Here is a 27,801-nt window from a genome sequence, read left to right on the forward strand (position 1 = left end):
ATCTATGGAAGGGTTCCGCAACTGGCGGCCCGCGGATCACAATCTGGCCCGCAGTGGATTTTATTTAATCCCAGAGGTTGCTGAGCAAAATAAAAAAATATATTGTTGGACACAAAAGACTGTAAAAAAAAAAAAACAGCAAATCAGCTCCAAGTGATTAACATTTAGTAAATCTGTTCCAAAGTAGTCTCGGGCCTGATAGAGAGACATATGTGAACGTATACAAACATAAGCAAAGGTTTAATATGATTATGTTTTAGTCAAATATAATATATGTTTGGGCTTCTTGCAGTCAATTTGCAGTCTACAAATTATTTGTAATTATGTTCCGGTCCCATGACTGTCCACTCATTAAAAAATCTGCCTGCAACTGAATCTAGTTGATGATCCCTGATCTAATCCTGATCATATTAGCATCCCATGCTAGTTGATGATAATCCTGGTCATATTAGCATCCCATGCTAGTTGATGATAATCCTGGTCATATTAGCATCCCATGCTAGTTGATGATAATCCTGGTCATATTAGCATCCCATGCTAGTTGATGATAATCCTGGTCATATTAGCATCCCATGCTAGTTGATGATAATCCTGGTCATATTAGCATCCCATGCTAGTTGATGATAATCCTGGTCATATTAGCATCCCATGCTAGTTGATGATAATTCTAGTCATATTAGCAACCCATGCTAGTTGATGATAATCCTGGTCATATTAGCATCCCATGCTAGTTGATGATAATCCTGGTCATATTAGCAACACATGACAGTTGATGATAATCCTGGTCATATTAGCAACACATGCTAGTTGATGATAATCCTGGTCATATTAGCATCACATGCTAGTTGATGATAATCCTGGTCATATTAGCAACACATGATAGTTGTTGCTTCTTTAGATCTCCCATCATTCTATATTTTCTAACGGATAATTCCATCTCTGTCCCTGAAACCCCTTGCATTTGTGGTGCGCATTTTAAAACAGTATTTTTTTCCACAACATTTCATTTTGGAACATTTGCGATTAAGGACTACATTGATGAAATAATAGTTTATTAGGATATGGCGTATAATCCTCTACATTGCTTTGATACGCATCATCGGGTATACAAAGTGGGTGGTATACCTGTGTATACACCACCACTACACCACTGGGTAGAAATGTGTTATCTAGAACAAACATGCCTCTGATTCTAAGACATCATGTCAGTTCTGTTCATGGCATCATACTATCTGCCTCCTGTGTCTGCATCTGGGTCTTAGCCTGAGCCTTGACAGTACGAACTGGCCATGACCGGCCCAGCAGATTCGGACCGGCTCCACAACACCCTCTCCTTCCAAGGAGCCACCATTGGAAGACACGAGGAGTTACTGCAAAGCCTTATGGAGGGACTTCATACCCTGGCAGCACACCATGACCATGTATTCGATACATTGCTGGAGCAATTCCGCTGATTCCCTATTAGGCAGCAAGCCACTACAGTAAAATCCCAGAATCTCAAGATCCCCAAGACCAGTGGCACTTCTTTCCAGCCTACCCAGGTGTCCTGAGAACCTTGCTCACCACCTCCGGAGCGCTACGCTGGAGATTCTGGAGCCTGCCGTGCTTTTCTCTCCCAATGCTCCCTCATCTTCGAGCTGCAGCCTTCTTCGTTCCCCCTCGGACCGCTCGAAGATAGCGTACCTCAGAACGCTGATGGGCAACAATCCACCATAACGCTGATGAGCATAACGCTGATGTCCGGGAGCAACAATCACCCGTTTGGCTCAGTCTAGAGGAGTTTGTGAAGGAGGCACGAAAAGTGTTTGATTCTCCGTTGTCCGGGAGAGGGGCTGATCCATCTACGTCAAGACTCCCGTAGTGTGGCAGACTACGCAGTGGATTTTCACACGTTGGCGGCTGAGAATGCCTGGAACCCGGAAGCCCTTTTCAACACGTTCCTTCAAGGGATTAAAGACGAGCTCGCAGCCCGGGAGCTTCCCATGGACCTCGACTCCCTCATCGCCTTGACCTTAAGGCTCGATGGGCATCTACGGAAACATTGGCGGGAGAGGTCTGTTCCCGGAAACACTCGCTCATCCACTGCTCCCACCTGGCCTCTGAGGAATCCCGGAAGTGCCCAACGTCCACCTTATCGAGAGAATCCGAGGTCACCCGAGTGCCCACGAGATTGACAGAGGGTGGCCGACTCGCCTCCTCCAGAGCCAAAACTACTGTGAAGGGGTAGATTGTCTACGGATTAACGTTTACGCAGGTTGAGCACCAGGAGCTGTCTGTATTGAGGGACTATAGGATATTATATTTTCAACTGTCCATTAAAAAGACCAGGCTCACCAGTAGGTTTGAGTACTCTGGTGAGCCATACGGGGATTTTCCAATCTCCGATTACTCGTACCCCTCTTCATGCCACCCTGTTGGGGTCTTCATGGCTCCAGAAGCACAATCTACTGATCGACTGGGCTACTGGTTCTATCGTGGGTTGGAGCCCGTTCTGCCATGCGCAGTGTCTTAAGTCAACACAGCCTGTCCGGGGCATCTTCTTGCAGGCTTGGGTGAAGCCTTGGATCTCTCCGCCATTCACGCCTCCAGGTCTTCAACAAGGTACGCGCTACGTCTCTCCCTCCGCATCGACCCTACGATTACACCATTGACCGTCTCCCAGGCACCCCTCCACCTCGGGGTCAGCTTTACTCCCTGTAAGGCTATGGATGAGAACCTTGAGGACTCTCTCACTGCAAGGAGTGTTCATCCACCTGCCTCTCCCGCTGGTATGGGGGTTCTTCTTTGTGGAGAAGAAGAACAAAACCCTGCGCCGTGTATCGACTGCAGGGACCTTAATGACATCACGGTTAAAAAACGTTACCCTCTACCACTCATCTCCTCGGCTTTCAAACCTCTTCAGGGAGCGACCATCTTCTCAAAGTTGGACCTTCTGAATGCCTACCGTCTGGCTCGGATATGAGAAGGAGACGAGTGGAAGACAGCCTTTACCAGGGCTAGCTGCACTATATTCCAGGCCCTGGTCTACGATGTGCTCCGGGACATGCTGAACCGGTTCGTATTTGTCTACCTTTGAACCACAACCAGAGCTCGAGAACCACCACCAGAGCTCTAGAACCACTGCCAAGGCTCTAGAACCACAGCCAGGGCTCTAGCACCACAGCCAGGGCTCTAGCACCACAGCCAGGGCTCTAGCACCACAGCCAGGGCTCTAGCACCACAGCCAGGGCTCTAGTTTGTGCTATCCATCCATTGTTGATATTGTCAGGAGAGATAACCTACATTTGTTGTCTCTGGTCTCCTAACATCTGATGTTTATGAGTGCCCAGATCAACAAACCTTCAAATAGCACGTCCTCAAGCTTTGTTTAAAACAGTTGAATTCATTCCTCAAGGCTTCAAAAAGTTGTCTTAATAATTGTGTGATGTTTTTGGTCATGACCTTACACTGAGCTTATTAAATATCTTATGGAATTCAATGTACTGTATATCTAGTCTGAAAATGTAAAATATTGGATGTTCAGGTACTGAGAAGAGATGATTTCCTGACAGGAAGGAGACCACTTGACACTGGTAGCTCCCTCAGTGCTGTGTCCAGTACATGACTGGCATCACAAACAGCTGTGACAAATTAAATACATCCTCTAATAGTGGGCCTAACAACAGTGATGTGCTGTATCTTGTGACAGGGTGATGTGCTGTATCTTGTGGCAGGGTGATGTGCTGTATCTTGTGACAGGGTGATGTGTTGTATCTTGTGACAGGGTGATGTGTTGTATCTTGTGACAGGGTGATGTGCTGTATCTTGTGACAGGGTGATGTGTTGTATCTTGTGACAGGGTGATGTGCTGTATCTTGTGTGACAGGGTGATGTGCTGTATCTTGTGACAGGGCGATGTGCTGTATCTTGTGACAGGGCGATGTGCTGTATCTTGTGACAGGGTGATGTGTTGTATCTTGTGACAGGGTGATGTGTTGTATCTTGTGACAGGGTGATGTGTTGTATCTTGTGACAGGGTGATGTGTTGTATCTTGTGACAGGGCGATGTGCTGTATCTTGTGACAGGGTGATGTGTTGTATCTTGTGACAGGGTGATGTGTTGTATCTTGTGACAGGGTGATGTGCTGTATCTTGTGACAGGGTGATGTGCTGTATCTTGTGACAGGGTGATGTGCTGTATCTTGTGACAGGGTGATGTGCTGTATCTTGTGTGACAGGGTGATGTGCTGTATCTTGTGACAGGGTGATGTGCTGTATCTTGTGACAGGGTGATGTGTTGTATCTTGTGACAGGGTGATGTGCTGTATCTTGTATCTCGTGACAGGGTGATGTGCTGTATCTTGTGACAGGGTGATGTGCTGTATCTTGTATCTTGTGACAGGGTGATGTGCTGTATCTTGTGACAGGGTGATGTGCTGTATCTTGTGACAGGGTGATGTGCTGTATCTTGTGACAGGGTGATGTGTTGTATCTTGTGACAGGGTGATGTGCTGTATCTTGTGACAGGGTGATGTGCTGTATCTTGTATCTTGTGACAGGGTGATGTGCTGTATCTTGTGACAGGGTGATGTGTTGTATCTTGTGACAGGGTGATGTGCTGTATCTTGTGACAGGGTGATGTGCTGTATCTTGTGACAGGGTGATGTGCTGTATCTTGTATCTTGTGACAGGGTGATGTGTTGTATCTTGTGACAGGGTGATGTGCTGTATCTTGTGACAGGGTGATGTGCTGTATCTTGTGACAGGGTGATGTGCTGTATCTTGTGACAGGGTGATGTGCTGTATCTTGTATCTTGTGACAGGGTGATGTGTTGTATCTTGTGACAGGGTGATGTGTTGTATCTTGTGACAGGGTGATGTGTTGACAACATGACCTCCCGAGTTGCGCAGAGGTCTAAGACAATGCATCTCAGTGCTAGAGGCGTTACTGCAGACTCTGGTTCGATTCCAGGCTGTGTCCCAACCGGCCGTGATTGGGAGTCCCATAGGATGGCTCACAATTGTCCCAGCATTGTCGGGGTAAAATGATCTTTGTCATATTCATACACTGTGTGGTTTGAAACACCAAAATAAAAGGTTGATATTTTACCCGTCGTAAAACATTACCTCAACCCGGGGCGGATGCCACAAATCCTAGAAGCAGAAGAGCCTTCATTATGTTGTCAGTAACTGTCTTCCCCAATCCCCATCCTTCATAATGACTGAATCAAACTTAAAATGCACTTTAAACAAAGCCAGACTAAAGTCATTGGTACAAAAAACCTCATTATTACTTTTGCTAAATAGCAAATAGCCTAAAGTTAAGGCAAACTAATTAATATAACAGTGGCCGATTTATTCAACCTTAAAATGAGTAGCACATTGTTGGCAACGTTTTGAGGTTACTTCTTACGCGATCATGGAAAGTGTGCATGTTCTAGACAGCATGCAGAGGTCCCAGGTCAGTTGACATCTTCACAATTACTAAAATAGTCTGTGCAGAATCTCCAACAGCATTAATCACTTGAACTAAGCATTTTAAAAATCTGACATGTCGGCTGGATTCACAACGAGTGTAGCTTCAATTGAGTATCTTACATGTTTGATTTAACGAAAGTTTTAATTTTATAGCATTTTATTTGAATCTGGCGCTCTGCATTTCCCCCGGCAATTGGCCAGTTGAGACGCTAGCGTCCATAATTAATCATCCGTTATATAAATACAACGTATCAGACATTGGTTTTCCCATTTGAACTTTGTCGTGCTTTTAAAAATGGTTGAACGTGCAGTGATAACACATTTAGGTGACGACTCAACCAAAAATCAGACATTGGCTTTCCTTTGTTGGTTGTGCTTTTAGATGGTTAGAATCATAGTGATAACACGTTGTGAATTCAACATACTTCTGGCTGTCTTTTTGTCTGGGTGAATAAAGGTTGAAATGTCATTGCTCAACGTCCCAACCAAAGATTACCCACATTTTTCCGCTTGAAAGGACGTGGTGTGTCCAGTGGGTTGGCTGGGGGTTTTTGCATTCGTTCTGCTCAGATGCATTGTGGTGATACAGAACATTGCAGGTGGACCTATTTTAATGCACTTACTATAGTATTTTGAGATTGTTTATCAATGGAAACAGGGTTATACATGAAATGTATTCTTCTTCTTCTAATACATACTGAGCAACAGAAACATCAGACACGACACAGGCGTTTGGAAGGGTGACTGCTTGAATAGATTACTAACCTGTGCCTCTCTTTGTCCCTATCGATGAAGAAATACCCAGCAATGACAAATCACAGGGATATGTACATATCTCCATTTTATTTCAGATTTATTAATATATTTATGTGTATTTGTGATGAACTGTACTTACAGAATAAAAAATATCTAGAGAACAATGTGAACACGTTTCAATACCACAATGACACCAGATCTGCCCAGACACAGAATATACACCCAATGTACAGAATCACCCTCATATATGTACTTAATGTACAGAATCACCCTCATATATGTACTTAATGTACAGAATCACCCTCATATATGTACTTAATGTACAGAATCACCCTCATATATGTACTTAATGTATAGAATCACCTGGAGTGCTTCTGTTAAACTCGATCTTCATCGTCACGTCTCCCTATAGCGCTGTTTCTGGTCATTTTCCTCAAATATTCCACATCCTGGTTGTAACATTCCACGAATAAGGAGGCAGGAAGTCAAGATTCCTCCACCAGGATTTCTGGACAAACCTGGGAATTTTGGGATAGATCTCCGTAATCTCCGTAATCTCAGGTGCTATACTTTCCAGTTAAAGCATAAGGTTTTGTTGGCGACACTAAATGAATTTCTCTCAGACCGATGCTCCACATTAAACCACTACATCTCCCTATACAAAGGCATTGCTATAACAACACAGTTCTACCAAACACAGTCACATGGTGTTGGTACCACCAAACACACAGTCACATGGTGTTGGTACTACCAAACACACAGTCACATGGTGTTGGTACTACCAAACACACAGTCACATGGTGTTGGTACTACCAAACACAGTCACATGGTGTTGGTACCACCAAACACAGTCACATGGTGTTGGTACCACCAAACACAGTCACATGGTGTTGGTACTACCAAACACACAGTCACATGGTGTTGGTACCACCAAACACACAGTCACATGGTGTTGGTACCACCAAACACAGTCACATGGTGTTGGTACCACCAAACACAGTCACATGGTGTTGGTACCACCAAACACAGTCACATGGTGTTGGTACCACCAAACACAGTCACATGGTGTTGGTACTACCAAACACACAGTCACATGGTGTTGGTACCACCAAACACACAGTCACATGGTGTTGGTACCACCAAACACACAGTCACATGGTGTTGGTACTACCAAACACACAGTCACATGGTGTTGGTACCACCAAACACAGTCACATGGTGTTGGTACCACCAAACACACAGTCACATGGTGTTGGTACCACCAAACACAGTCACATGGTGTTGGTACTACCAAACACAGTCACATGGTGTTGGTACTACCAAACACACAGTCACATGGTGTTGGTACTACCAAACACAGTCACATGGTGTTGGTACCACCAAACACAGTCACATGGTGTTGGTACCACCAAACACAGTCACATGGTGTTGGTACTACCAAACACACAGTCACATGGTGTTGGTACTACCAAACACAGTCACATGGTGTTGGTACCACCAATCACAGTCACATGGTGTTGGTACCACCAAACACAGTCACATGGTGTTGGTACCACCAATCACAGTCACATGGTGTTGGTACTACCAAACACACAGTCACATGGTGTTGGTACTACCAAACACAGTCACATGGTGTTGGTACCACCAAACACAGTCACATGGTGTTGGTACCACCAAACACAGTCACATGGTGTTGGTACCACCAAACACAGTCACATGGTGTTGGTACTACCAAACACAGTCACATGGTGTTGGTACTACCAAACACAGTCACATGGTGTTGGTACCACCAAACACAGTCACATGGTGTTGGTACCACCAAACACAGTCACATGGTGTTGGTACCACCAATCACAGTCACATGGTGTTGGTACTACCAAACACACAGTCACATGGTGTTGGTACCACCAAAACACAGTCACATGGTGTTGGTACCACCAAACACACAGTCACATGGTGTTGGTACTACCAAACACACAGTCACATGGTGTTGGTACCACCAAACACAGTCACATGGTGTTGGTACCACCAAACATACAGTCACATGGTGTTGGTACCACCAAACACAGTCACATGGTGTTGGTACTACCAAACACAGTCACATGGTGTTGGTACCACCAAACACAGTCACATGGTGTTGGTACTACCAAACACAGTCACATGGTGTTGGTACCACCAATCACAGTCACATGGTGTTGGTACCAATCAGTCAATCACAGTCACATGGTGTTGGTACTACCAAACATACAGTCACATGGTGTTGGTACTACCAAACACAGTCACATGGTGTTGGTACCACCAATCACAGTCACATGGTGTTGGTACACCAATCACAGTCACATGGTGTTGGTACCACCAATCACAGTCACATGGTGTTGGTACCACCAAACACACAGTCACATGGTGTTGGTACTACCAAACACAGTCACATGGTGTTGGTACCACCAATCACAGTCACATGGTGTTGGTACCACCAAACACAGTCACATGGTGTTGGTACCACCAAACACAGTCACATGGTGTTGGTACTACCAAACACAGTCACATGGTGTTGGTACTACCAAACACAGTCACATGGTGTTGGTACCACCAAACACAGTCACATGGTGTTGGTACCACCAAACACAGTCACATGGTGTTGGTACCACCAAACACAGTCACATGGTGTTGGTACTACCAAACACAGTCACATGGTGTTGGTACCACCAAACACAGTCACATGGTGTTGGTACCACCAAACACACAGTCACATGGTGTTGGTACCACCAAACACAGTCACAGAAGTTACATAGATCATCAATTTTACAATTACAAGTAGAGCAGAGTCGTAGACATCGTTCAGTGTATCGCGCACTAGATGGCGGCAGGCTAGGTGAGTCATTCTATTTGGCTGAGCGTGGGAGTGTACAGGCCTGTACGGTAGCTAGGCTTGTAGCTACACTTAGATGTGTAAAATAGGACAAATACAGTGAGCTCCAAAAGTACTGGGACAGTAACAATTGAAATGGTACAATGACTACAAGGTTAAAGTGCTGACTGTTAGCTTTCATTTGACGTTATTTTTCAACCATATCGGGCGAACCGTTTCAAATTACAGCACTTCTTGTACATAGTCCCCCATTTTAGGGAACCAAAATTATTGGGACAAATTCACTTATATGTTAAAGTTGTGGAAAGTTTGGTATTTGGTCCCATATTCCTAGTGTGCAAATGATTACATCAAGCTTGTGACTCTACAAACTTGTTGGATACATTTGCTGTTTGCTTTGGTTGTGTTTCAGATTATTTTGTGCCCAATAGAAATAAAGGTTAAATAATGTATTGTGTCATTTTGGAGTCACTTTTATTGTAAATAAGAATAGAATGTGTTTCTAAACACTTCTACATTAATGTGGATGCTACCATGGTTACGGATAATTCTGAATGAATCATGAATAGTGATGAGAGAGAAAGTTACAGATGCACAAATATTATACCCCCCCTTCCCAAAAATGCTAACCTCCCCTGTTATTGTAATGGTGAGAGGTTAGCATGTCTTGGGGGTATGATATAACATGCTAACCTCCCCTCTTATTGTAATGGTGAGAGGTTAGCATGTCTTGATGGTATGCTATAAAATGCTAACCTCCCCTGTTATTGTAATGGTGAGAGGTATGATATTTCTGCATCAGTAACTTTCTCACTCATCACTTTAATCTCAACTACAGTATATTCAAAGCTAACATTTACTGAATGTGCAGTATAAATATTATATATATATAAATACTGCTTACATATCTATGTACCTGTGTGACAACAAAAAAAGCACAAATACCAAAGTACAGTAATAGTATTTCACATCAGTATTTAAACAGAAATAACACAGCTGTTTTGTTCTAAAGCTGCATTACAATGAAATCTGTTAGCTAACCATGCACATCTGCTGTATGTTGTACAAGGCAGTGAACGAATCTGTCTCATGGACTCAACTCATATGATTCAGACACAAAGGAACATTCCCTCAGTATTAAATAGCCATGTTCTACCTGTATTTCTCTACAGTTCTACGGTACAACTTCTAACCACGGTTCAGTGCTTGGTATAACAGTTGGGGATGTGTACCACATTGCACCCTATTCCCTATATAGTGCATTACTTTTGACCATGGCCCAAATGGCACCCTATTCCCTATATAGTGCATTACTTTTGACCATGGCCCAAATGGCACTATATAGGGACTAGGGGGCCATTTGGGAGGCATCCACAATGTGTATTCCTTCATACTCCTCACTTGACACAACCAGAAGAGCCAAGGAATTACACAGCTACACACTCCTTCCCTCCTCACATCAGACATTGTTCTTGTTGGTGAGGTGCAGGGCCTCAGAGGGGCGGTAGGACAGGGTGGACATCTTAGAGATGATGGAGGGACGTGTCCCAGCCAGGCCAGCGGGGGAGCAGTGGAGCAGTAGGACCAGGTTCTTCCTGAAGTTCTGTCCCACGAAGCCGTAGAGGATGGGGTTGACACAGCTGGCGATATAACATAACATCAGATTTTTTTTTTTTTATCTTTATTATTGTCAATGCAACGTTCCTAGCCTGAAATCCAGCCATGTTTTGTGCTGTCATTCCACTCCTTGTTCTCTACGTTATATGCCAAACATGTTTAGCATGACAAGGAGTGGCAAGGAGTGGAAAGATAGAAAAATAGACAGGTACCAAGGGTAGATTTTCCCCAGTTAGGGTCAAAATTCGAACCAGTGACCTTCCAGTTGACCTTCCAGTTGCCTGCCCCTTTAACCTCTAGGTTATCTATCGTAGATACACTTAACATCTAATTCAATTACGTGTGCTTTTAGTTCTGGGTTTTCCCAGATGAAACTCTAGGCTACCTGTTGAGAAATGCGATGCAGATGGTGAAGGGCATGGCCGTGTCGATGACGTCCACCATCACACAGTTAGTTATAACCTTTAGCTGGGCCAGGAGCTCCATGAAGTGGAATACCTAAGGTGAGGAAGAGATTACATTAACTTTACAGCTCTAGAAAGACTAAAAGGACATTCCTCATCACTCCAAGAGAACATTCAGGGAGGAACAGGAAAACAACAGGATAACTGAATAATAACGAGATAATAACCGAATAATAACGAGATAATAACCGAATAATAACGAGATAATAACCGAATAATAACAAGATAATAACCGAATAATAACAAGATAATAACCGGATAATACCTGAATAACAACAGGATAATACCTGAATAACAACAGGATAATACCTGAATAACAACGGGATAATACCTGAATAACAACAGGATAATACCTGAATAACAACAGGATAATACCTGAATAACAACGGGATAATACCTGAATAACAACGGGATAATACCTGAATAACAACGGGATAATACCTGAATAACAACAGGATAATACCTGAATAACAACAGGATAATACCTGAATAACAACGGGATAATACCTGAATAACAACATACCTGAATAACAACAGGATAATACCTGAATAACAACAGGATAATACCTGAATAACAACAGGATAATACCTGAATAACAACAGGATAATACCTGAATAACAACGGGATAATACCTGAATAACAACAGGATAATACCTGAATAACAACGGGATAATACCTGAATAACAACATACCTGAATAACAACGGGATAATACCTGAATAACAACGGGATAATACCTGAATAACAACGGGATAATACCTGAATAACAACAGGATAATACCTGAATAACAACGGGATAATACCTGAATAACAACGGGATAATACCTGAATAACAACGGGATAATACCTGAATAACAACATACCTGAATAACAACGGGATAATACCTGAATAACAACGGGATAATACCTGAATAACAACATACCTGAATAACAACGGGATAATACCTGAATAACAACATACCTGAATAACAACGGGATAATACCTGAATAACAACGGGATAATACCTGAATAATAATGAGATAATACCTGAATAATAACGGGATAATACCTGAATAACAACAGGATAATACCTGAATAATAAGATAATAACCTGAATAATAACAGGATAAGATGAATAACCGGATAATACCTGAATAACATCAGGATAATACCTGAATAACAACATACCTGAATAACAACAGGATAATACCTGAATAACAATGAGGAATAATAACGAGATAATAACCGAATAATAACGAGATAATAACCGAATAATAAGATAATAACCGAATAATAACAAGATAATAACCGGATAATACCTGAATAACATCAGGATAATACCTGAATAACAACGGGATAATACCTGAATAACAACGGGATAATACCTGAATAACAACGGGATAATACCTGAATAACAACGGGATAATACCTGAATAACAACGGGATAATACCTGAATAACAACGGGATAATACCTGAATAACAACATACCTGAATAACAACGGGATAATACCTGAATAACAACGGGATAATACCTGAATAACAACGGGATAATACCTGAATAACAACAGGATAATACCTGAATAACAACATACCTGAATAACAACGGGATAATACCTGAATAACAACGGGATAATACCTGAATAACAACGGGATAATACCTGAATAACAACGGGATAATACCTGAATAACAACGGGATAATACCTGAATAACAACAGGATAATACCTGAATAATAATGAGATAATAACCGAATAATAACGAGATAATAACCGAATAATAACGAGATAATAACCGAATAATAAGATAATAACCGAATAATAACAAGATAATAACCGGATAATACCTGAATAACATCAGGATAATACCTGAATAACAACGGGATAATACCTGAATAACAACGGGATAATACCTGAATAACAACGGGATAATACCTGAATAACAACGGGATAATACCTGAATAACAACGGGATAATACCTGAATAACAACGGGATAATACCTGAATAACAACGGGATAATACCTGAATAACAACGGGATAATACCTGAATAACAACAGGATAATACCTGAATAACAACGGGATAATACCTGAATAACAACGGGATAATACCTGAATAACAACGGGATAATACCTGAATAACAACGGGATAATACCTGAATAACAACGGGATAATACCTGAATAACAACAGGATAATACCTGAATAACAACAGGATAATACCTGAATAACAACGGGATAATACCTGAATAACAACGGGATAATACCTGAATAACAACAGGATAATACCTGAATAACAACGGGATAATACCTGAATAACAACGGGATAATACCTGAATAACAACAGGATAATACCTGAATAACAACGGGATAATACCTGAATAACAACAGGATAATACCTGAATAACAACAGGATAATACCTGAATAACAACGGGATAATACCTGAATAACAACGGGATAATACCTGAATAACAACATACCTGAATAACAACAGGATAATACCTGAATAACAACAGGATAATACCTGAATAACAACGGGATAATACCTGAATAACAACGGGATAATACCTGAATAACAACAGGATAATACCTGAATAACAACGGGATAATACCTGAATAACAACGGGATAATACCTGAATAACAACGGGATAATACCTGAATAACAACGGGATAATACCTGAATAACAACAGGATAATACCTGAATAACAACAGGATAATACCTGAATAACAACGGGATAATACCTGAATAACAACGGGATAATACCTGAATAACAACGGGATAATACCTGAATAACAACGGGATAATACCTGAATAACAACATACCTGAATAACAACGGGATAATACCTGAATAACAACGGGATAATACCTGAATAACAACAGGATAATACCTGAATAACAACAGGATAATACCTGAATAACAACGGGATAATACCTGAATAACAACGGGATAATACCTGAATAACAACATACCTGAATAACAACAGGATAATACCTGAATAACAACGGGATAATACCTGAATAACAACAGGATAATACCTGAATAACAACGGAATAATACCTGAATAACAACGGGATAATAATATACCTGAATAACAACAGGATAATACCTGAATAACAACAGGATAATACCTGAATAACAACGGGATAATACCTGAATAACAACGTAATAATACCTGAATAACAACATACCTGAATAACAACAGGATAATACCTGAATAACAACAGGATAATACCTGAATAACAACGGGATAATACCTGAATAACAACGGGATAATACCTGAATAACAACGGGATAATACCTGAATAACAACGGGATAATACCTGAATAACAACAGGATAATACCTGAATAACAACGGGATAATACCTGAATAACAACATACCTGAATAACAACGGGATAATACCTGAATAACAACATACCTGAATAACAACGGGATAATACCTGAATAACAACGGGATAATACCTGAATAACAACATACCTGAATAACAACGGGATAATACCTGAATAACAACGGGATAATACCTGAATAACAACATACCTGAATAACAACGGGATAATACCTGAATAACAACGGGATAATACCTGAATAACAACGGGATAATACCTGAATAACAACGGGATAATACCTGAATAACAACAGGATAATACCTGAATAACAACGGGATAATACCTGAATAACAACATACCTGAATAACAACGGGATAATACCTGAATAACAACGGGATAATACCTGAATAACAACGGGATAATACCTGAATAACAACGGGATAATACCAGAATAACAACATACCTGAATAACAACGGGATAATACCTGAATAACAACGGGATAATACCTGAATAACAACAGGATAATACCTGAATAACAACGGGATAATACCTGAATAACAACATACCTGAATAACAACGGGATTATACCTGAATAACAATGGGATAATACCTGAATAACAACGGGATAATACCTGAATAACAATGGGATAATACCTGAATAACAACGGGATAATACCTGAATAACAACGGGATAATTCCTGAATAACAACAGGATAATACCTGAATAACAACATACCTGAATAACAACGGGATAATACCTGAATAACAACTGGATAATACCTGAATAACAACGGGATAATACCTGAATAACAACAGGATAATACCTGAATAACAACGGGATAATACCTGAATAACAACGGGATAATACCTGAATAACAACGGGATAATACCTGAATAACAACGGGATAATACAGGGGTGTCAACATACCTGGCCCGCGGGAATAACCTGCCCCCAAGGATAATACCTGAATAGGCAGACAGGATAATTTGAATAAAAATGCATAAAGACATGGAATTAATATTTTGAATTTAACAATTCATGGATTATCCGCTAAAGGGCGCACTCTTTCCATCAGAGTAGAAGACAATACCTGAATCACTGAGACAGACTGAAAACAGCAGACGGTATCAATGCGCCATCTGCTGCTTACCTTAACAACGTTGTTAATACCTTGGTCTCTACCTCTCCGCTATACCTCATTAGCCAAAATGTCTGAATAACAAACGGAGAAAAGTAATAAGGAGTGTAGAATTTTGAAAGAAAAAATGGACCACGTCCTATTTATTTACAGAGATGCACGGAAAACCTTTGTGCTTGGTGTGTTTGCAACAAGTTTCGGTATTGAAGGAATATAATATACCTGAATAACGAGATAATACAGCTGAATAAAATATGACGGCTTGCAAGGACAACTGAGAAGAGATAAGATTAACGAATACCTGAATGGCGGGTCTGAAAACAGCAGTCAACTTTCATCCAGAGCCGAGATAGTACCTGAAGCAGCGGTAAAAGCCAGCTACCTAATTGCTAGCGAAATAGCATTAGCATAATACCTGAATTGACGGTGACTTTGTTAAACGATGCATGATGAAGGCGGCTGAACTTGAATGTCCCGAGAATACCAACAAGCTTTTGCCAATATTAGCCTGACGAGGAATACTACTAATACATTTGAATCTAAGGAAATATGACCTGAATCATGAAATGTTTTGAATAAAAGGATAGTTCATTAAATTTCAATATTTTCCTAATGTTCTTGTGCTTCTTTACACCAAAACAAAGGAAAGACATGATATTTTGGTTATTTATAGCAGAGTATGGTATAATTTTAATGGTCCGGCCCACTTGACATCTCCCTAGGCCTATGTGGCCCACTGATGCGAAATGAGTTTGACACCCCTGGGATAATACCTGAATAACAACGGGATAATACCTGAATAACAACAGGATAATACCTGAATAACAACGAGATAATAACCGGATAATACCTGAATAACAACAGGATAATACCTGAATAACAACGGGATAAAACCTGAATAATAACGGGATAATACCTGAATAACAACGGGATAATACCTGAATAACAACGGAATAATACCTGAATAACTAATACCTGAATAACAACATACCTGAATAACAACAGGATAATACCTGAATAACAACGGGATAATACCTGAATAACAACGGGATAATACCTGAATAACAACATACCTGAATAACAACGGGATAATACCTGAATAACAACGGGATAATACCTGAATAACAACGGGATAATACCTGAATAACAACGGGATAATACCTGAATAACAACGGGATAATACCTGAATAACAACAGGATAATACCTGAATAACAACGGGATAATACCTGAATAACAACATACCTGAATAACAACGGGATAATACCTGAATAACAACGGGATAATACCTGAATAACAACGGGATAATACCTGAATAACAACGGGATAATACCTGAATAACAACGGGATAATACCTGAATAACAACATACCTGAATAACAACGGGATAATACCTGAATAACAACGGGATAATACCTGAATAACAACGGGATAATACCTGAATAACAACGGGATAATACCTGAATAACAACATACCTGAATAACAACGGATGACAACATACCTGAATAACAACGGGATAATACCTGAATAACAACGGGATAATACCTGAATAACAACGGGATAATACCTGAATAACAACATACCTGAATAACAACGGGATTATACCTGAATAACAATGGGATAATACCTGAATAACAACGGGATAATACCTGAATAACAATGGGATAATACCTGAATAACAACGGGATAATACCTGAATAACAACAGGATAATACCTGAATAACAACAGGATAATACCTGAATAACAACGGGATAATACCTGAATAACAACAGGATAATACCTGAATAACAACATACCTGAATAACAACGGGATAATACCTGAATAACAACTGGATAATACCTGAATAACAACGGGATAATACCTGAATAACAACAGGATAATACCTGAATAACAACAGGATAATACCTGAATAACAACGGGATAATACCTGAATAACAACAGGATAATACCTGAATAACAACAGGATAATACCTGAATAACAACATACCTGAATAACAACGGGATAATACCTGACTAACAACGGGATAATACCTGAATAACAACGGGATAATACCTGAATAACAACGGGATAATACCTGAATAACAACGGGATAATACCTGAATAACATCGGGATAATACCTGAATAACAACATACCTGAATAACAACGTGGATAATACCTGAATAACAACGGGATAATACCTGAATAACAACAGGATAATACCTGAATAACAACATACCTGAATAACAACGGATAATACCTGAATAACAACGGATAATACCTGAATAACAACAGGATAATACCTGAATAACAACATACCTGAATAACAACGGGATAATACCTGAATAACAACGGGATAATACCTGAATAACAACGGGATAATACCTGAATAACAACATACCTGAATAACAACGGGATAATACCTGAATAACATCGGGATAATACCTGAATAACAACATACCTGAATAACAACATACCTGAATAACAACGGGATAATACCTGAATAACATCGGATAATACCTCCTGAATAACATACCTGAATAACAACGGGATAATACCTGAATAACAACGGGATAATACCTGAATAACAACAGGATAATACCTGAATAACAACATACCTGAATAACAAGGGATAATACCTGAATAACAACAGGATAATACCTGAATAACAACGGGATAATACCTGAATAACAACGGGATAATACCTGAATAACAACATACCTGAATAACAACGGGATAATACCTGAATAACATCGGGATAATACCTGAATAACAACGGGATAATACCTGAATAACAACGGGATAATACCTGAATAACAACGGGATAATACCTGAATAACTGGGATAATACCTGAATAACAACGGATAATACCTGAATAACAACATACCTGAATAACAACGGGATAATACCTGAATAACAACGGGATAATACCTGAATAACAACGGGATAATACCTGAATAACAACGGGATAATACCTGAATAACAACAGGATAATACCTGAATAACAACGGGATAATACCTGAATAACAACATACCTGAATAACAACAGGATAATACCTGAATAACAACGGGATAATACCTGAATAACAACGGGATAATACCTGAATAACAACGGGATAATACCTGAATAACAACAGGATAATACCTGAATAACAACGGGATAATACCTGAATAACAACTGGGATAATACCTGAATAACAACATACCTGAATAACAACAGGATAATACCTGAATAACAACAGGATAATACCTGAATAACAACGGGATAATACCTGAATAACAACGGGATAATACCTGAATAACAACAGGATAATACCTGAATAACAACAGGATAATACCTGAATAACAACTGGATAATACCTGAATAACAACGGGATAATACCTGAATAACAACGGGATAATACCTGAATAACAACGGGATAATACCTGAATAAACGGGATAATACCTGAATAACAACATACCTGAATAATAACGGGATAATACCTGAATAACAACAGGATAATACCTGAATAACAACACCTGAATAACAACGGGATAATACCTGACATAATACCTGAATAACAACATACCTGAATAACAACGGGATAATACCTGAATAACAACGGGATAATACCTGAATAACAACGGGATAATACCTGAATAACAACGGGATAATACCTGAATAACAACAGGATAATACCTGAATAACAACAGGATAATACCTGAATAACAACAGGATAATACCTGAATAACAACAGGATAATACCTGAATAACAACGGGATAATACCTGAATAACAACGGGATAATACCTGAATAACAACGGGATAATACCTGAATAACAACAGGATAATACCTGAATAACAACGGAATAATACCTGAATAACAACAGGATAATACCTGAATAACAACGGGATAATACCTGAATAACAACAGGATAATACCTGAATAACAACGGGATAATACCTGAATAACAACGGGATAATACCTGAATAACAACAGGATAATACCTGAATAACAACGGGATAATACCTGAATAACAACGGGATAATACCTGAATAACAACAGGATAATACCTGAATAACAACAGGATAATACCTGAATAACAACGGGATAATACCTGAATAACAACGGGATAATACCTGAATAACAACAGGATAATACCTGAATAACAACAGGATAATACCTGAATAACAACAGGATAATACCTGAATAACAACGGGATAATACCTGAATAACAACAGGATAATACCTGAATAACAACGGGATAATACCTGAATAACAACAGGATAATACCTGAATAACAACATACCTGAATAACAACGGGATAATACCTGAATAACAACGGGATAATACCTGAATAACAACAGGATAATACCTGAATAACAACAGGATAATACCTGAATAACAACGGGATAATACCTGAATAACAACGTCTGGATAATACCTGAATAACAACGGGATAATACCTGAATAACAACGGGATAATACCTGAATAACAACAGGATAATACCTGAATAACAACGGGATAATACCTGAATAACAACGGGATAAAGTGTGTGTGGAGTGAGTCTCTGCAGAGTACAGTGTGTTAGCAGAGTCTGTGTGTGTGTGTGTGTGTGTGTGTGTGTGTGTGTGTGTGTGTGTGTGTGTGTGTGTGTGTGTGTGTGTGTGTGGTGTGTGTGGAGGGAGTGCAGAGTGTGTGTGTGGAGTGTGTGTGTGTGTGTGTGTGTGTGTGTGTGCAGTGTGTGTGTGTGTGTGTGTGTGTGTGTGTGTGTGTGTGTGTGTGTGTGTGTGTGTGTGTGTGTGTGTGTGTGTGTGTGTGTGTGTGTGTGTGTGGAGGGAGTCTCCTCCCACCTGGTGAGGCATCCAGCACAGGAAGAAGGCCAGGACAGCCGCCGCCAGCATCCTCAACACCTCATCGTCTCTCGACCGGGTGGTCTTCTGAATGCTCCTCGCCCTGACCAGGGCTTGACCAATCAGGCAGTAGCATGATATGATAATGAGGAAGGGAACCAGGAACCCCAGGATGCTCTTCATCAGGCTGATGATGAGGAGGAGGTGCCTGGAGCCCTGATTGATTGATTGGTTAAATTGACTAGATTATTAAAAGCAGTAGGATGCTCCAGCCGGATGGTAGATAGGAAAGACTTATACTTTAAACACGTTTACACTCAATTCAGTTGAAAACAACAACAGTAAAGACAACAATTACAAATATTTACACAGAGGTGCCCGTTTCAGAGTCACATTGTGAAAGGATAGCCCTATTCATGTCAAACCTCGGGGTGCAGCACACCACACGTGGTGATGTTGTAGTTGGTGATGTGCATCAGGTCTCTGGTCAGGGCCGTGGGGACGGACAGCAGGAGGGCGAAGAGCCAGACCAGGACGCAGGTGATACGGGCGTAGAGCACAGTACGCCGCTGCCGCGACCTCACCGGGTGGACGATGGCCAGGTAGCGGTCGATGCTGAGCGCGGTGAGGAAGAAGATGGAGCTGTAGAGGTTGAACATAACCAGGCCAGCGCTGGCCTTACACAGGAACCCACCGAAGGGCCAATGGTAGCCTGTGGCTGTGAAGGTGGCCCACATGGGCAGGGTGATCAGGAAGGTAAGGTCTGAGATGGCTAGGTTGAGGACGAACACGTTGGCCACTGTCTTCAGCTTCATGTAACGGTAGATGACCGCCACCACCATGCTGTTCCCCACCATGCCGATGACAAAGTTACAGCCGTACACTACCGGGATCAGGGTGAAGATGAAGTTGTGCCTCCCGGACATGCTGCAGTTCAGATGGATACCTTCGGTCTCTGTGGTCGATGCTCCGACAGCCGTAAAGTTCTCCATCGTCAGGTTTAACAGCTCCAGGGACGGACAGATGGACGGACGGACGGGGTCGAGGTCAAAGAGGGGACGGACGGACGGACGGACGGACGGACGGACGGGGGGGTCAGTCTGGGGGACAAATACGATATAGGGCCTCCGTCAGTCCTATGAAAGAAACACACAAAAGTTCAGGGACAGTCTAGGAGAGGAGCTTCATTATCAACAGGCTGTAAACAGTCTAGGAGAGGAGCTTCATTATCAACAGGCTGTAAACAGTCTAGGAGAGGAGCTTCATTATCAACAGGCCGTAAACAGTCTAGGAGAGGAGCTTCATTATCAACAGGCTGTAAACAGTCTAGGAGAGGAGCTTCATTATCAACAGGCTGTAAACAGTCTAGGAGAGGAGCTTCATTATCAACAGGCTGTAAACAGTCTAGGAGAGGAGCTTCATTATCAACAGGCTGTAAACAGTCTAGGAGAGGAGCTTCATTATCAACAGGCTGTAAACAGTCTAGGAGAGGAGCTTCATTATCAACAGGCTGTAAACAGTCTAGGAGAGGAGCTTCATTATCAACAGGCTGTAAACAGTCTAGGAGAGGAGCTTCATTATCAACAGGCTGTAAACAGTCTAGGAGAGGAGCTTCATTATCAACAGGCTGTAAACAGTCTAGGAGAGGAGCTTCATTATCAACAGGCCGTAAACAGTCTAGGAGAGGAGCTTCATTATCAACAGGCCTTAAACAGTCTAGGAGAGGAGCTTCATTATCAACAGGCTGTAAACAGTCTAGGAGAGGAGCTTCATTATCAACAGGCTGTAAACAGTCTAGGAGAGGAGCTTCATTATCAACAGGCCTTAAACAGTCTAGGAGAGGAGCTTCATTATCAACAGGCTGTAAACAGTCTAGGAGAGGAGCTTCATTATCAACAGGCTGTAAACAGTCTAGGAGAGGAGCTTCATTATCAACAGGCTGTAAACAGTCTAGGAGAGGAGCTTCATTATCAACAGGCTGTAAACAGTCTAGGAGAGGAGCTTCATTATCAACAGGCCTTAAACAGTCTAGGAGAGGAGCTTCATTATCAACAGGCTGTAAACAGTCTAGGAGAGGAGCTTCATTATCAACAGGCCGTAAACAGTCTAGGAGAGGAGCTTCATTATCAACAGGCTGTAAACAGTCTAGGAGAGGAGCTTCATTATCAACAGGCCGTAAACAGTCTTGGAGAGGAGCTTCATTATCAACAGGCTGTAAACAGTCTAGGAGAGAAGCTTCATTATCAACAGGCTGTAAACAGTCTAGGAGAGGAGCTTCATTATCAACAGGCCTTAAACAGTCTAGGAGAGGAGCTTCATTATCAACAGGCTGTAAACAGTCTAGGAGAGGAGCTTCATTATCAACAGGCCATAAACAGTCTAGAGAGACTCATTATCGCACAGGCTGTAAACAGTCTAAACCCTACTTAAACCATTATCAACAGGCTGTAAACAGTCTAGGAAACCATTATCACCCGTAAACAGTCTAGGAGAGTAGCTTCATTAAACAGGCTGTACAACCTAAACAGTCTAGGAGGGCCCTTCATTATCAACAGGCACTGTCAAACAGTCTAGGGTAAAATAGAGAGGCCATCAAAACCAGATGTTGGATGTTATTTCATATGGTTAAAATGAGAGGCTTCATTATCAACCCCAGGCTTTAAACAGTCTTTAGTGAATGAATTATCAAACAGTAAACAGTCTGAAGAGCTTCATTATCAAACAGGTCCTCCGTAAACAGTCTAGGAGGGAACCATTAAACAGGTTTAAACAGTCTAGTGAGAGGAGCTTGTTAATGAAGACTGCATGCAGCCAAACTGTCTTCCTGGATAACTACACCATAAACAGTCTAGGAGAGGAGCTTCATTATCAACAGGAGTAAACAGTCTAGGAGAGGAGGCAGATCAACAGGCAGTAAACAGTCAGAGAGGAGCTTCATTATCAACAGGCTGTAAACAGTCTAGGAGAGGAGCTTCATTATCAACAGGCTGTAAACAGTCTAGGAGAGGAGCTTCATTATCAACAGGCTGTAAACAGTCTAGAGAGGAGCTTCATTATCAACAGGCTGTAAACAGTCTAGGAGAGAGAGCTTCATTATCAACAGGCTGTAAACAGTCTAGAGAGGAGCTTCATTATCAACAGGCTGTAAACAGTCTAGGAGAGGAGCTTCATTATCAACAGGCTGTAGAGAACAGTCTAGGAGAGAGAGCTTCATTATCAACAGGGTAAACAGTCTAGGAGAGGAGCTTCATTATCAACAGGCCGTAAACAGTCTAGAGAGAGCTTCATTATCAACAGGCTGTAAACAGTCTAGGAGAGGAGCTTCAGATCAACAGGTAAACAGTCTAGAGAGAGAGCTTCATTATCAACAGGCCGAGAGAGAGGCTTCATTATCAACAGGCCGTAAACAGTCTAGGAGAGGAGCTTCATTATCAACAGGCCTTAAACAGTCTAGGAGAGGAGCTTCATTATCAACAGGCTGTAAACAGTCTAGGAGAGGAGCTTCATTATCAACAGGCTTAAACAGGCAGAAGAGATATCAGAGAGGCTGAGAAAGAGGTGGAGAGGAGCTTCATTATCAACAGGCCTTAAACAGTCTAGGAGAGGAGCTTCATTATCAACAGGCCATAAACAGTCTAGGAGACTGTCTAGGCGCACACCCTAAACCCTAAACCCTACACCTTAAACCCTACACCCTAAACCCTAAACCCTACACCCTAAACCCTACACAGTACACACTAAACCCTACATCCTAAACCCTACAGGGCCCTGCTACACCGTCACTGTCAAACCATCTGGCAGGTTTACATGTAAAATAGGAGGCCATCAAAACCAGATGTTGGATGTTATTTCATATGGTAAAAATGACAGGCTGGATTTCAACCCCCTCTCTTTAAACGTCTCTTTAGTGAATGAATAGAAACAGTAAAACTGAAGAGGTGGATCAAAGGTAGAGTTAAGAGCCAAACTGTCTTCCTGGATAACTACACCATTACGTAGAGAGAGAGAAGAGAGAGAGTGTGGAGAGAGAGGTTAAGAAGACTGCAGGTAGACTGTCTTCCTAGAAAGAGGTAGAACTGAGGTAGAGAGGAGGAGAGAGAGAGGTAGAGAGAGAGATAGGTAGAGAGAGAGGTGGAGAGAGAGGTAGAGAGAGAGGAGGAGAGAGAGAGGTAGAGAGAGGGAGGTAGAGAGAGAGGTAGAGAGAGGGAGAGATGGAGAGAGAGGTAGAGAGAGAGAGGTAGAGAGAGAGGTGGAGAGAGAGGTACAGAGAGAGGTAGAGAGAGGTAGAGAGAGAGAAGTAGAGAGAGAGGTGGAGAGAGAGGCAGAGAGAGGTAGAGGGGTATAGAAAGAGGTAGAGTGAGGTAGAGGTGGAGAGAGAGAGAGGTAGAGAGAGAGGTAGAGAGAGAGAGGTGGAGAGAGAGGTAGAGAGAGGTAGGAGAGGTAGAGAGAGATAGGTAGAGGTAGAGAGAGGAGGTAGAGAGAGAGGTAGAGAGAGAGGTAGAGAGAGAGAGAGATGGAGAGAGAGGTAGAGAGAGAGAGGTAGAGAAAGAGAGGTAGAGAGGAGAGAGAGAGAGGTAGAGAGAGAGGTAGAGAGAGAGAGATGGAGAGAGAGGTAGAGAGAGGTAGAGAGAGAGGTGGAGAGAGAGGTAGGAGAGATGGAGAGAGAGGTAGAGAGAGAGAGGTAGAGAGAGAGGTGGAGAGGTAAAGAGAGAGAGAGGTAGAGAGAGAGAGAGGTAGAGAGAGAGGCAGAGAGAGAGGCAGAGTGAGAGATAGAGGGAGAGGTGGAGAGATAGGTGGAGAGAGAGGTAGAGAGACAGGTAGAGATAGAGAGGTAGAGGTAGAGAGTGGGAGGTAGAGGTAGAGAGACGGAGGTAGAGAGAGAGGTAGAGAGACAGATGGAGAGAGAGGTAGAGAGAGAGGAGAGAGAGAGAGAGGTAGAGGTAGAGAGAGGGAGGTAGAGAGAGAGGTAGAGAGAGAGAGAGATGGAGAGAGAGGTAGAGAGAGAGAGGTAGAGAGAGGACAGAGAGAGGTAGAGAGAGAGGTAGAGAGAGAGAAGTAGAGAGAGAGGTGGAGAGAGAGGCAGAGAGAGGTAGAGGGGTATAGAAAGAGGTAGAGTGAGGTAGAGGTGGAGAGAGAGAGAGGTAGAGAGAGAGATAGGTAGAGAGAGAGGTGGAGAGAGAGGTAGAGAGAGAGAGGTAGAAAGAGAGGTAGAGATATTAAAGGCTGTGACTCCATGTCACATTTCAGGCTGTGTGAACTAAGGACCCAGCATGGTAACTACCGACTAACAAACAGGACTGTGGGGGTCCGGTCAGTACACTGGACTCTCTGTCTGTCTGTCTGTCTGTCTGTCTGTCTGTCTGTCTGTCTGTCTGTCTGTCTGTCTGTCTGTCTGTCTGTCTGTGTGAACATCAAACCTGTGAGCCTCTGGCTACATAGGGGTTTAGGTTCATTGTTAAATAATATAGTGTGGATATAAACATTAAAGCATGAATTTAAATGGTTAGTGTATGGGGTTTAAAACATGCACCATTAGCCTCAGGTACACTGTTACTACGCTGCAACCTACTCTCAGAGCATTTCCTACTATTGTTTACGTAAATCCGAGACTCTCGTTTTAGTGTGATATTTTACGTTTCGTTTGGTACTGTACATATTCATTTGTGGATGTCCATCATCCATTTCGTATGATATGTTTTGAATTACAATTTGTATGATATGTCATGAATTTGCTAAATGTAAGATACGTCCCTATTCCAATTTGTTGTGGCTAACGTTAGCTAGGCAGCTAGCTGGCTGAAACATTAGCTAAAAAATGCTAAAGTTGTCTACGATGAGAATTTGAACACGTAGTCTTTCAGTTGCTAGACATTTGCCTTATACGCCTACCCATCCACCCCGACCAACCACCCTCCTTATGTTTTTGTCTTAAGTAACCTTCTGGCTTATGTAATCATACAAAACCGAATTACTTTTACTATGTTACGTCTAGTCTATGAGACCAGGCTTCTATGCTACTTAACCCACCACAGATATATTTAAGAAAAAGGTAATGTCTTTGAATATCAGGTATAACTACATTAAAGGAAAACGTACTGGGAAAGACAGACTGAGGGTTTGAACGTACTGGGAAAGACAGACTTAGAGTTTGAACGTACTGGGAAAGACAGACTCAGGGTTTGAACGTACTGGGAAAGACAGACTGAGGGTATGAACGTACTGGGAAAGACAGACTCAGGGTTTGAACGTACTGGGAAAGACAGACTCAGGGTTTGAACGTACTGGGAAAGACAGACTCAGGGTTTGAACGTACTGGGAAAGACAGACTGAGGGTTTGAACGTACTGGGAAAGACAGACTGAGAGTTTGAACGTACTGGGAAAGACAGACTCAGGGTTTGAACGTACTGGGAAAGACAGACTGAGGGTTTGAACGTACTGGGAAAGACAGACTCAGGGTTTGAACGTACTGGGAAAGACAGACTGAGGGTTTGAACGTACTGGGAAAGACAGACTGAGGGTTTGAACGTACTGGGAAAGACAGACTGAGGGTTTGAACGTACTGGGAAAGACAGACTCAGGGTTTGAACGTACTGGGAAAGACAGACTCAGGGTTTGAACGTACTGGGAAAGACAGACAGACTGGGAAAGACAGAGGGTTTGAACGTACTGGGAAAGACAGACTGAGGGTTTGAACGTACTGGGAAAGACAGACTGAGGGTTTGAACGTACTGGGAAAGACAGACTCAGGGTTTGAACGTACTGGGAAAGACAGACTCAGGGTTTGAACGTACTGGGAAAGACAGACTCAGGGTTTGAACGTACTGGGAAAGACAGACTCAGGGTTTGAACGTACTGGGAAAGACAGACTCAGGGTTTGAACGTACTGGGAAAGACAGACTCAGGGTTTGAACGTACTGGGAAAGACAGACTCAGGGTTTGAACGTACTGGGAAAGACAGACTCAGGGTTTTGAACGTACTGGGAAAGACAGACTCAGGGTTTGAACGTACTGGGAAAGACAGACTCAGGGTTTGAACGTACTGGGAAAGACAGACTGAGGGTTTGAACATACTGGGAAAGACAGACTGAGGGTTTGAACGTACTGGGAAAGACAGACTCAGGGTTTGAACGTACTGGGAAAGACAGACTGAGGGTTTGAACGTACTGGGAAAGACAGACTCAGGGTTTGAACGTACTGGGAAAGACAGACTGAGGGTTTGAACGTACTGGGAAAGACAGACTGAGGGTTTGAACGTACTGGGAAAGACAGACTGAGGGTTTGAACGTACTGGGAAAGACAGACTCAGGGTTTGAACGTACTGGGAAAGACAGACTCAGGGTTTGAACGTACTGGGAAAGACAGACTGAGGGTTTGA

At 41.9% G+C, this 27,801-nt stretch overlaps 1 protein-coding gene across 1 annotated transcript in view; it reads right to left on the bottom strand.

The window, feature by feature from the left end:
• Nucleotides 1-8,546: 8,546 nt before the first annotated feature.
• The window catches only part of LOC118377379 (type-1 angiotensin II receptor-like), a 53,285-nt gene continuing 34,030 nt past the window's right edge, over nt 8,547-27,801 (bottom strand). Inside the window, exons 2-5 of the mRNA XM_052516602.1 lie at nt 20,851-21,561; nt 20,426-20,641; nt 11,085-11,197; nt 8,547-10,722 (exon numbers count right to left, since the gene is read on the bottom strand). Coding sequence (XP_052372562.1) covers nt 10,542-10,722; nt 11,085-11,197; nt 20,426-20,641; nt 20,851-21,417 — 1,077 coding nt within the window. The 5' untranslated portion in view covers nt 21,418-21,561 and the 3' untranslated portion in view covers nt 8,547-10,541. The remainder of the gene's footprint in view (nt 10,723-11,084; nt 11,198-20,425; nt 20,642-20,850; nt 21,562-27,801) is intronic.

Source organism: Oncorhynchus keta, unplaced genomic scaffold (genome assembly GCF_023373465.1).
Source record: "Oncorhynchus keta strain PuntledgeMale-10-30-2019 unplaced genomic scaffold, Oket_V2 Un_scaffold_515_pilon_pilon, whole genome shotgun sequence".
Taxonomy (NCBI): Eukaryota; Metazoa; Chordata; class Actinopteri; order Salmoniformes; family Salmonidae; genus Oncorhynchus; species Oncorhynchus keta.